The sequence below is a fragment of the Lolium rigidum genome, chromosome 5 (genome assembly GCF_022539505.1).
Source record: "Lolium rigidum isolate FL_2022 chromosome 5, APGP_CSIRO_Lrig_0.1, whole genome shotgun sequence".
NCBI classification, from domain to species: Eukaryota; Viridiplantae; Streptophyta; class Magnoliopsida; order Poales; family Poaceae; genus Lolium; species Lolium rigidum.
This window is the reverse complement of record NC_061512.1, coordinates 167,622,995-167,633,142: the sequence shown is the minus strand read 5'-3', so window position 1 is coordinate 167,633,142 and position 10,148 is coordinate 167,622,995. Positions and strand designations below refer to the sequence as shown.

The 10,148-nt window shown below is 42.5% G+C and overlaps 1 protein-coding gene across 1 annotated transcript; it reads left to right on the top strand.

The window, feature by feature from the left end:
- Positions 1–3,789: 3,789 nt before the first annotated feature.
- Positions 3,790–9,062, top strand: LOC124658089 (phosphoenolpyruvate carboxylase 2). The gene is made up of 10 exons (XM_047196528.1): positions 3,790–3,990; positions 5,189–5,580; positions 5,661–5,745; positions 5,887–6,109; positions 6,331–6,434; positions 6,525–6,612; positions 6,714–6,868; positions 6,956–7,954; positions 8,077–8,463; positions 8,583–9,062. The coding sequence occupies exons 1-10, from the start codon at positions 3,805–3,807 to the stop codon at positions 8,877–8,879; spliced, it is 2,916 nt and encodes a 971-aa protein (XP_047052484.1). The 5' UTR covers positions 3,790–3,804; the 3' UTR covers positions 8,880–9,062.
- The last annotated feature ends 1,086 nt before the right edge of the window (positions 9,063–10,148 follow it).

Below are 10,148 nucleotides of genomic sequence, written 5' to 3'. Positions count from 1 at the left end.
TAGCGCGAATATATTGGTTCATGGTTTATCCTTGGCATCTTTTCAGGCGTAGAGTATATTGTCCATATATTACTTCTGGACACTTCAATAGCATGTTTATACAATCAGTACGACAAGTTGCTAGTCAAGTCACATCATGAACACTTTCTTACTGTTTTGGAAAACGACTCTAGCTTACGAGCGTATTCGCTAATAGTATTTGGGGAGGGTCACATACTACAGATAAAAAAAAGGTAAAATGTTTTGGATGAAGACTAATTGGAGAAGAGACTATGCATTGCACAGTTCTTTTCGACAGTTGAACCATGACTATGTTATATTGAAGAACAATCCGAACCTATCTTCAGGGTTTATGCTTGGAATCTTTTTGGAAATGGTTATTAGTATGTGCATTCTTGCGAATGCTTGGGAGCCCCCTCTAGAAGGCGGAAATTAATATAAATGGTTTACTAATTTCAGTCCACCGATCCAACGATAACAAATACATTTGCTTCTTACTCCCTCCATTACGTTTTTTTGTCATGATTTAAATTTAAATTTCAATTGCAATTAAGAGAAGAATTATAGAACGAAGGGAGTACAAAATTCCACTGGCGCAGTTCGCTGATCTAAACGAAATCGCAGCCCTCTATTTTGTTTCTCAGAAATTCCTTGTTCCAGTAGATGCTATTATGTAGTATGCATGCAAGTTGTTGGTCCAGCGATAGCACGTCTCGACCACTATCTTGTTTTAATTTAGTCCAATTATATCGGCGCCGAATATTTTGGAGGTTTGATCAGATCACGAATCAAACACGTAAACTATTATGGATAAAGACGAATGGGAAAAGTGCAATTTTTCCTCTTCAAGGGGCAAGTTTCTGTGCAAGCATATGCCCAGCTGGAGCGAAGGGCCAGATCTCCTCGTGCACTTGCCGTACGTGTTGGCGTGTTGCCATTTGCCAATAACATCATTTTCATCTATGATCTCTTTCTGGCTGTCATTTTCATGTATGTAACTGCAAAGGAAAAAAAAGATGATCTGAAGTAACACGAGAAAGCTATCTTGATGAAATGGCCCTACAAAAAGGAGCAAGAAAGTGAGAACATGCATGTCCATGGGGCAACTTTTCTTTTTCTAGAACCACATGGGGGCATCTATTAACCATGACCATACCAAAAATATTCTTTTTGTTTTTTTATTAAAAAGGTACATGCAATTGGAGACTACCACAAGTATTTTTTTTTCTGAGAGCACGCTCACCGTTTCGAACGCCACAGTGAGAACCAGTATGGATGGTTTAATCCAGATAAAAATAAACACACATGTCAAGCGTAGGACTTGAACATACATATGGGTTAGTTTCACCACAAGGAATCCACCACCAAAATCATGTTGGGTTTGTATTTATTTTTCCTTTCAAGTGAAGCTAGAAGATACGTATACATGCATGACGACTCACACGATTCTTTACTATGGACCATCTTATCGATTACCTTTTTCTCTGAACAAATAAAGTTACACCATGATCTATTTTAAACACTTTACAAACTTTCATTCTGTCGTTGCAGATGCCATCTTCTCCTAAGGGCATGAGCAATGGTGGCATACATAACTAGATGCTACATATAAAAAAGTTGTCAGAAGCAACATGGTGAATTTTATCTCTCCAATGGAAGCTACAACTTTAGTTAGAAAAAAGAGAGTAGGGACCCAATAAATATGACACTATGTATCTCTTTCTCTCTCCAAAAAGCATGCTTTTAAGGCTTAAGATCCCACTTCTTGAAGAGGAGGCTGCCTCCTCATCCGAACCTACTTTGAACCACCCAAACCTAGTTAAATGTGTGAAACACTACCTCTAGGGCAGTGCATTGGGCATGCCCTAAGTGGCTAAACTTTTGTATTTCTTAACTAGCGGAGCACAAAGTGTCTATTGTGCTATATATCTTTCGACCTAGAGGCCTTTCACTTTAGAAATTTGGTTATTGTTTATTCAATCCAGACTCTCTGGCAGCATACTATAAAATGTTTTGATGCCTATTTTTTTTAACAATACACTATGAGTGAAACTTGTCCAGACAATACAAAATAACACACCCAAAAATGTACCATCTCTGTAAGCAGTTTGAATGAACCCATGCATCTGAAGGGTTTGAGATGTAAAGCTCAAATAAAATGTTCAACTCTAACGCAGACCACCAACAACTAAATAATAATGTTTTTAAGAAAAATAAAGTATTATTTATATAGTTTGAAGGTATACAATTTTGATTTTGCAATGGTTGAAATAAATTCTTTATAAGATCAGATCTGAGATTGCGACTCACGAGAGCATATCTGTATTGTTTCACTTATTATATTGGTTTTAGCCACAACCTATGCAAGATAATGTACACATAATGGCCTTCCACCCATGCTATGTTGTGTCGCCAACAGTGGCTGGTTGACTAAATATGAAGGTTGTCAATTTGAATCGGAGGGTGTATAAATTACTTGTGATAGCTTCATAATGTGCTTTTTTGTTTTTCTTACAAAAGTATGAGGGTTTAACAATACAACTCATGTCCATGAAATCAAATCTAATGGCGGAAAATAGTACCACTCCAAGAAATTAAGGGCAATGAGGCCGTACCTCAAAAAAAAAAAAGGCAATGAGGCCGATCACATCAGAGCTAGAGCCCAGTTGGACGTTAATTTTGTTCCATCATGGTTGACTGAAATGGCTACTAAAGAAAATTAGATCGTATGTTTCCCATATGGCGTTTGGCAGAGAATACAGTTATGACCCTCATGGATATTGAAGTTCTTTCTTGAGAGGATGTCTTTGGTGTTTAGTCTGTCCATAACCAGGAGCTTGGCAAAGCCTCTGAGTTTATTTTGGCATTTGGAGGACCCTAGATCCATTTGAAGATCACAACGGTTTGGAGATCGGACAAGTTGTTGGCGTATATCTTTGTAGAGGAGAAAAGATCGTCCCAAAATGAGTAGTAGCTCCAATAATCATGCTCTCTGTGGTGATCTGAATGTTTTGGAGGTTATTCGTGAAGTATCGGAAATTCATTGGGAAGCCTCCAAAGATAAAGGGACTGCTTGGGGTGGGGGTGGGGGTGGGGGTGGGGGGGATACAGTGGCACCCTAGCTCATCAGAGTTCAAATCTCAGATTTAACACTTCGGTGTCTTATAAAAGCGGAATATTCTTCAATGTGAGACGATGTTTCCGTCAACAGCGATATATCAGTGGTGACTTCGTCAATCTTAAGACCCTCAGTTTCTTAGATGCAGTTTCTTGGAGGTGTTCATAATTTGTGAGCGTGCGTTTATAGAGATGAGTGACCGTACGTATTTGTGAGCGTCTTTGATTGCAGTGTGTTTCACAAAAAAAAAAAACTCTTTGATCCCTTTCCACCCCCAAATTATATTGATGATTCAGTATTATATTTTTGAAATAGGAAATAAATCCTTCTTCACCGTCTTCATGAAACCACGACTGTCGACGTGGATGGCGGGCATGCAGTGTTCCGGTAAACCAATCCAAAATCTAAATCCAAACAAATCAGAATTCAACGGGTTTCCGGCGAACTCTACAGCACAAAATCAATTCTCCAGAAATCTCTCTCTGTCCCAGCGAATCACGGGGGGTATCATCCGCCTTCTATAAATAGGCATCACCCATAGTCGAACCTCCACAGTCCGGGCCGCAACCACACACCGTCCCCAATCTCGCTCTGCCCCCACCGCGTTTCCGGCCTCCAGGAGCCGGCGAGTTCGACTTCCTCCGGCTCTTCGAGTCGACCCGGGGCCGGAGGCAGGCCAGGCGGCCATGGCGTCGTTGGCGTCGGCCGGCAGCGGCAAGATCGAGCGGCTGTCGTCGATCGACGCGCAGCTGCGGCTGCTCGTGCCGGGCAAGCTGTCGGAGGACGACAAGCTCATCGAGTACGATGCGCTCCTCCTCGACCGCTTCCTCGACGTCCTGCAGGGCCTCCACGGCGACGACCTCAGGGAGATGGTACGCAATGTTTCTTGCCGCTTCGATCTTGGACCGGATCCAGTCCAATCTCGACTCTCGGCTCTCGACCTGTTGTACTGTGCTTCCTCTCGACGTGTGGCGGCTTCGTGAAGTCGTTGGTAGAGTTCAGCTTTAGTAATGCGGGATTTGTGCTGACTTTGGATTTACCTCCTGACGAGATTGATGTTTCGATGCTCTGTTTCTATTGCCCACAAACTGATTTCGTTATCTTTGTGCTCAGTAGATCGTTTTTTTTTTTGTGGAATACACTTAGCAGATCGTCTTCTCCTGCTAATTTATGTGCCGTTTTCTCTTAATTTTTGGAATACTGCTCTGATTAGTCCAATTTGATTATTCTAGAATCTCATATACTACTACTATTACTACTACTACTAGCTGTTGTCTTTGGTTCGTCTGAACTTTCGCTTCCGATCGACATGTGGCGCTTCGTGTTTGGAGTTCAGCTGAGTAACGCAGGAGTGAGGTTGACTTTGGATTAACTGTTGATGGGAGTAGATTCTGCTTAATTTGGTGTTGTGAAGTATTGGAGGGTGATCCGGCTGTTGGTTTTTATGTGTTTGGTGCTCAAATTGTTCAGCCACAAACAAAATTTTGGTTTATTCTTAATCTTGGAGTAGATTGAATCTCACATAGTGTAAGTCAAACCTGACTTCATCTGTGGAAATTGCCACAGCTGTCAGGTGTGATGGATCTTTTGTTGGTCATGTATGGGGCCCAAACAGCTTGACTTAGCGGTTGTAATAACTAGAGTAATCGTATTACGGAATTGGATCCAGTCAACTGATAACTCATAGTGTCACTTCATTATTCTTATCTCACAGAAGATGAACCGATTTATTCTGGATGTACCAGTTGACTTAAACTGTTCAGAGTCCAGACACCGACGTATGGACCTCTTAGGAGATCTGAGATTTATGTTGATCATATTCATATACAGAAGTATCGTTCCCAAACAGCATTGTCCATCGCTTGTGCATCTAGGAGCCTCTAATAATGGTCACTACATGTTGAATTTTGTTGATTTCCTCGAGTCACAACCTGTTACGTAGACATAAATAATTAAGTTTCTGGTGTGGTTGATCATTCTTTATATCGCTGCTTGTGTTTGTATTAAAAACACATCCTACCTATCTATTATGTTGATGGACATACTTAAATGAAAATATGCAATGTACAGGTCCAAGAATGCTATGAGGTGGCTGCTGAATATGAACAAAAGCATGATCTCCAGAAGCTTGATGAACTCGGAGAGATGATAACAAGCTTGGATCCTGGCGACTCCATTGTGATTGCCAAAGCATTTTCTCACATGCTTAACTTGGCCAACTTAGCCGAGGAAGTGCAGATTGCATACAGGAGGAGAGTTAAGCTCAAGAAGGGAGGCTTTGCTGAGGAGAATTCAGCAATCACGGAATCTGACATCGAGGAAACCCTTAAGAGGCTCGTTGTTGACATGAAGAAGTCCCCTGCCGAGGTCTTTGATGCCCTCAAGAATCAGACTGTTGATCTGGTTTTGACTGCTCATCCAACACAATCTGTAAGGCGGTCATTGCTCCAGAAGCATTCGAGGTTTGTTAGCTAAAAAGTTTCCTGATACTGGCATGATATAGTTTCTATATGTTGATCTTGATTCCAATAACTTATTTCAGGATCCGGGACTGTTTGGTCCAGCTATACTCAAAGGATATTACTCCAGATGACAAGCAGGAGCTCGATGAGGCTCTCCAGAGAGAGGTGCTTATTGTGATCCCTATGTTGATTTTCTTGCTGTTCATAAGGCAACGATGATTACGAGACAATGCAGTCACACTAGTCTTTGCACCGTCAGACTAATTAGATCTATTCTTACACTTAACCTGAAATCCTCCTTTTCAGATCCAAGCCGCCTTTAGAACTGATGAGATCCGAAGGACTCAGCCCACTCCACAAGATGAAATGCGTGCTGGTATGAGCTACTTCCATGAGACAATATGGAAGGGTGTTCCAAAGTTCCTACGCCGTGTTGACACTGCATTGAAGAACATTGGGATCAATGAGCGTGTTCCTTATAATGCTCCTCTTATCCAGTTCTCTTCTTGGATGGGAGGAGATCGTGATGGTGAGTGAAATAACTGTAATTTTTGTGTCTTGTGATTCTTAGCAGTGTACATCAGTGAGATGATTTTTACAGTCACAGTGATCATTTTACTATGTTGGCGTCTGTTAGATATTTAGATTGCTACATGCTATGTATCCCTATGTTCACACCATGGTTCAATATCGAACTATATATAACTTCAACTGTTTGTGCATTGTGAACTAACACCTTTACAAATGCAGGAAATCCAAGAGTGACACCAGAGGTTACAAGGGACGTCTGCTTGCTTGCGAGAATGATGGCAGCAAATTTGTATTGTGCACAAATTGAGGATCTCATGTTTGAGGTAGCATTCGCTTGATTTCGTTTAGGTGCAGTTTTTATATATATATATATATATGTTCATTAGAATTGATAAAATGTCAAATGATTACAGTTGTCAATGTGGCGTTGCAATGATGAGCTACGGTCACGAGCTGATGAGTTGCATCGCTCTTCTAAGAAAGATGCGAAGCACTACATAGGTACGTATCAGTAACAGCTTTTAGAAAAGCTTAATGATATGTTGTTATAATAGGCATTCTGTAAGCATTAGTTGTTAATTCGTTGTTCATCTCTTATGTAGAGTTCTGGAAGAAGGTTCCTCCAAATGAGCCATACCGGGTAATACTGAGTGATGTCAGGGATAATCTTTACAACACCCGTGAGAGATCACGTGAGTTGTTATCCAGTGGACACTCTGACATCCCTGAGGATGCAACCCTGACAAATGTTGAGCAGGTTGAGTAATGTCTTAAGGAATATAAATGGTCTTTTAATTTGCTTGGTAGATAAATGTTGGTTTAATATATGCTGTTTTTGTTGCAGCTACTAGAGCCATTGGAGTTATGTTACAGGTCGCTGTGTGCCTGTGGTGACCGTGTTATTGCTGATGGAACCCTTCTTGATTTCCTGCGCCAAGTATCTACCTTTGGACTTTCCCTTGTGAAGCTTGACATTAGGCAAGAGTCTGAAAGGCACACTGATGTCATTGATGCCATCACCACACACCTAGGGCTAGGATCGTATCGCGAGTGGTCTGAGGAACGTCGTCAGGAATGGCTGTTGTCTGAACTCAACGGGAAGCGTCCATTATTTGGATCAGACCTTCCCAGGTCAGAGGAAGTTGCTGATGTTCTAGACACGTTCCAAGTCATTGCTGAGCTACCTGCTGACAGCTTTGGAGCATACGTCATTTCTATGGCAACAGCTCCTTCAGATGTTCTTGCTGTGGAGCTCCTTCAACGTGAGTGCCATGTCAAGACACCACTTAGAGTTGTCCCCCTGTTTGAGAAGTTGGCCGATCTTGAGTCTGCCCCAGCAGCATTGGCCAGACTCTTCTCGATAGATTGGTACAGAGCAAGAGTCAACGGCAAGCAGGAGGTGATGATTGGGTATTCAGACTCCGGTAAGGATGCTGGACGTCTCTCAGCAGCTTGGCAGATGTACAAGGCTCAGGAGGACCTTGTCAAGGTCGCTAAGCAATTTGGAGTGAAGTTGACAATGTTCCATGGGCGAGGTGGGACTGTTGGCAGGGGTGGTGGCCCTACTCACCTTGCCATCCTGTCTCAGCCACCAGACACAATCAACGGATCACTCCGGGTGACTGTTCAAGGTGAAGTTATTGAGCAGAGCTTTGGGGAGGAACACTTGTGCTTTAGGACGCTGCAGCGTTTCACAGCTGCTACTCTTGAACATGGGATGCGCCCACCCATTTCACCAAAGCCAGAGTGGCGAGCTCTTCTTGATGAGATGGCTGTGGTGGCAACTGAGGAATATCGGTCAATCGTCTTCCAAGAACCACGCTTCGTCGAGTATTTCCGCCTTGTAAGCCTTTGATTGCATTGCCCATCAGCGCTAGGAAAAATATTTAGTGCTCGAAATAGAACTTTGAATATATTGCAAACCCGAACCTTAAGTTTATATTTACTCTGATGTTTGTTTGACAGGCAACACCAGAAACAGAGTATGGCAGGATGAATATAGGAAGCAGGCCATCAAAGAGAAAACCAAGTGGTGGCATTGAATCACTCCGTGCAATTCCATGGATCTTCGCATGGACGCAGACACGGTTCCACCTTCCAGTCTGGTTGGGCTTTGGTGGCGCATTCAAGCATATCCTCAAGAAGGACATCAGAAATTTCCATATGCTCCAGGAGATGTACAACGAGTGGCCATTTTTCAGGGTCACGATCGATCTTGTTGAGATGGTGTTCGCCAAGGGTAACCCTGGCATTGCTGCCTTGTATGACAGGCTCCTGGTTTCAGAGGAGCTACAGCCACTGGGTGACAAGCTGAGGGCCAATTATGAAGAGACCCAGCAGCTTCTTCTTCAGGTGTGTTTTACTTAAATTCAGAAATCTTCTATGCTGTTCAACCACAAACTCTAGCGTTGAAAACTCTTCCAAACCAGATGTGAGAATAATAGTAACAAAACTGGCTTTTTTGATTTCAGGTTGCTGGACACAAGGATCTTCTTGAAGGTGATCCCTACCTGAAGCAGCGGCTCCGCCTCCGTGACGCGTACATCACCACCATGAACGTATGCCAGGCCTACACATTGAAGCGGATCCGTGACCCAGACTACCACGTCGCACTGCGGCCCCATCTTTCAAAGGAGGTTATGGACACAAGCAAGCCGGCTTCCGAGCTTGTGACGCTGAACCCGGCCAGCGAGTACGCCCCGGGGCTGGAGGACACCCTCATCTTGACCATGAAGGGCGTTGCTGCCGGTCTGCAAAACACCGGTTAGGGCTAGGAGAGATGCCTGATCACCATCTTTTTGTATCTTCATGATGATGCGATGTTTTTCTTTGTCGTTTGCGGTGGGCCTTGTATCTCTCGGACGTAGCTGCATCTGTCTCCCTGCTCAGTGAGGAATAATGGCGTTTCGCCCAAGTATATTGATAAATAAAGGGAACCGATGTTAATTTCAGATTTGTTTGTTAGTAATTGTTCTAGTATTTATTTTGCACATCAGCAGCTTAAACTGGGGCATTTGTTTTGACTGAATTATTTGACACCATTGTTTCATAATCTGTTAGACTGCTGACTGTACTGGTATATACACTTCAGGAAGCAAAACTGTTCCTGGTGTGACTTCCATCATTCCTTAACTTTATGCATGAACTTGGGAACGCCTATATTTGAAGTGGCATTATGTTAAAAAAATATTGAACTTGGGCTTAATCCTTACAATCATCTCCATGCATGCATGACACCTGAACCTGCAGCTAAATTACCGTGAAGATTAGTCAAATTGTTCAGCCTTTTTAAATTGTAATGAATTACATACAACAATCATCAACAATGATCTCTCTATACTTCATGCACTGCCACGACTTTCTTTCGCAGTTAAGGTAAGCGTAATTGAAAGCATATTTGGCGATCCTCCCAGAGGAAAGCTTCTCGATCACCTTGAGGCTCTCCATGACCCCAGGGATCATATCAACATTTCATTTCGGTCACAACGAAATATATTCAGCAGAAATGGTCGTGAATGCGAGTAAAACTATCGAAAGTAAACAGCCGGAAGACAATGCAAGTTCACAAAAAAAAATCATCATCCTCTGCCCTGAATGGAAGCGCAGCTTCAATGGAACACACGCTGTATGTAGAAAATATCAATACAATTTCAAACTCAATCAATCAAACGATCTAGAATCAGCAATACATTTCCAGGAAGTTTATTCAGCAGGAACAATTCAGGTAGAGCTTACGGAAGTAAACAACCAAAACACTATACAGAAGTGTTCAACAGAAATCACCATCCATTACCGGAATGCAAACACACCTTAAGCATTCATTCTCAAAAGCAAGTAGCAACTCAGATCAGTACTTCTCGAAATGGCACTGTTTAAGCATCTGCTTGTAATTTTATCATCTGCTTGTACAATGTACCTTCGGTACGACATTCCAAGTATGCTGAGCCAGTCAGCCACTCATCATCAATCTTGAACGTGCCAAATGAAAGTGATAGGGCACATGTGAATTTCAGAAGCAGTCTTGGAAACCTCTTCAA

What these genes read in the sequence shown, in the direction of transcription:
- LOC124658089 (XM_047196528.1), top strand. Translation starts at nt 3,805, where the DNA reads ATGGCGTCGTTGGCGTCGGCCGGCAGCGGCAAGATCGAGCGGCTGTCG. An exon ending in GATGGGAGGAGATCGTGATG is followed by an intron (nt 6,110 to 6,330) that starts GTGAGTGAAATA and finishes TTACAAATGCAG; the next exon opens with GAAATCCAAGAGTGACACCA. An exon ending in CCCTGACAAATGTTGAGCAG is followed by an intron (nt 6,869 to 6,955) that starts GTTGAGTAATGT and finishes TTTTTGTTGCAG; the next exon opens with CTACTAGAGCCATTGGAGTT.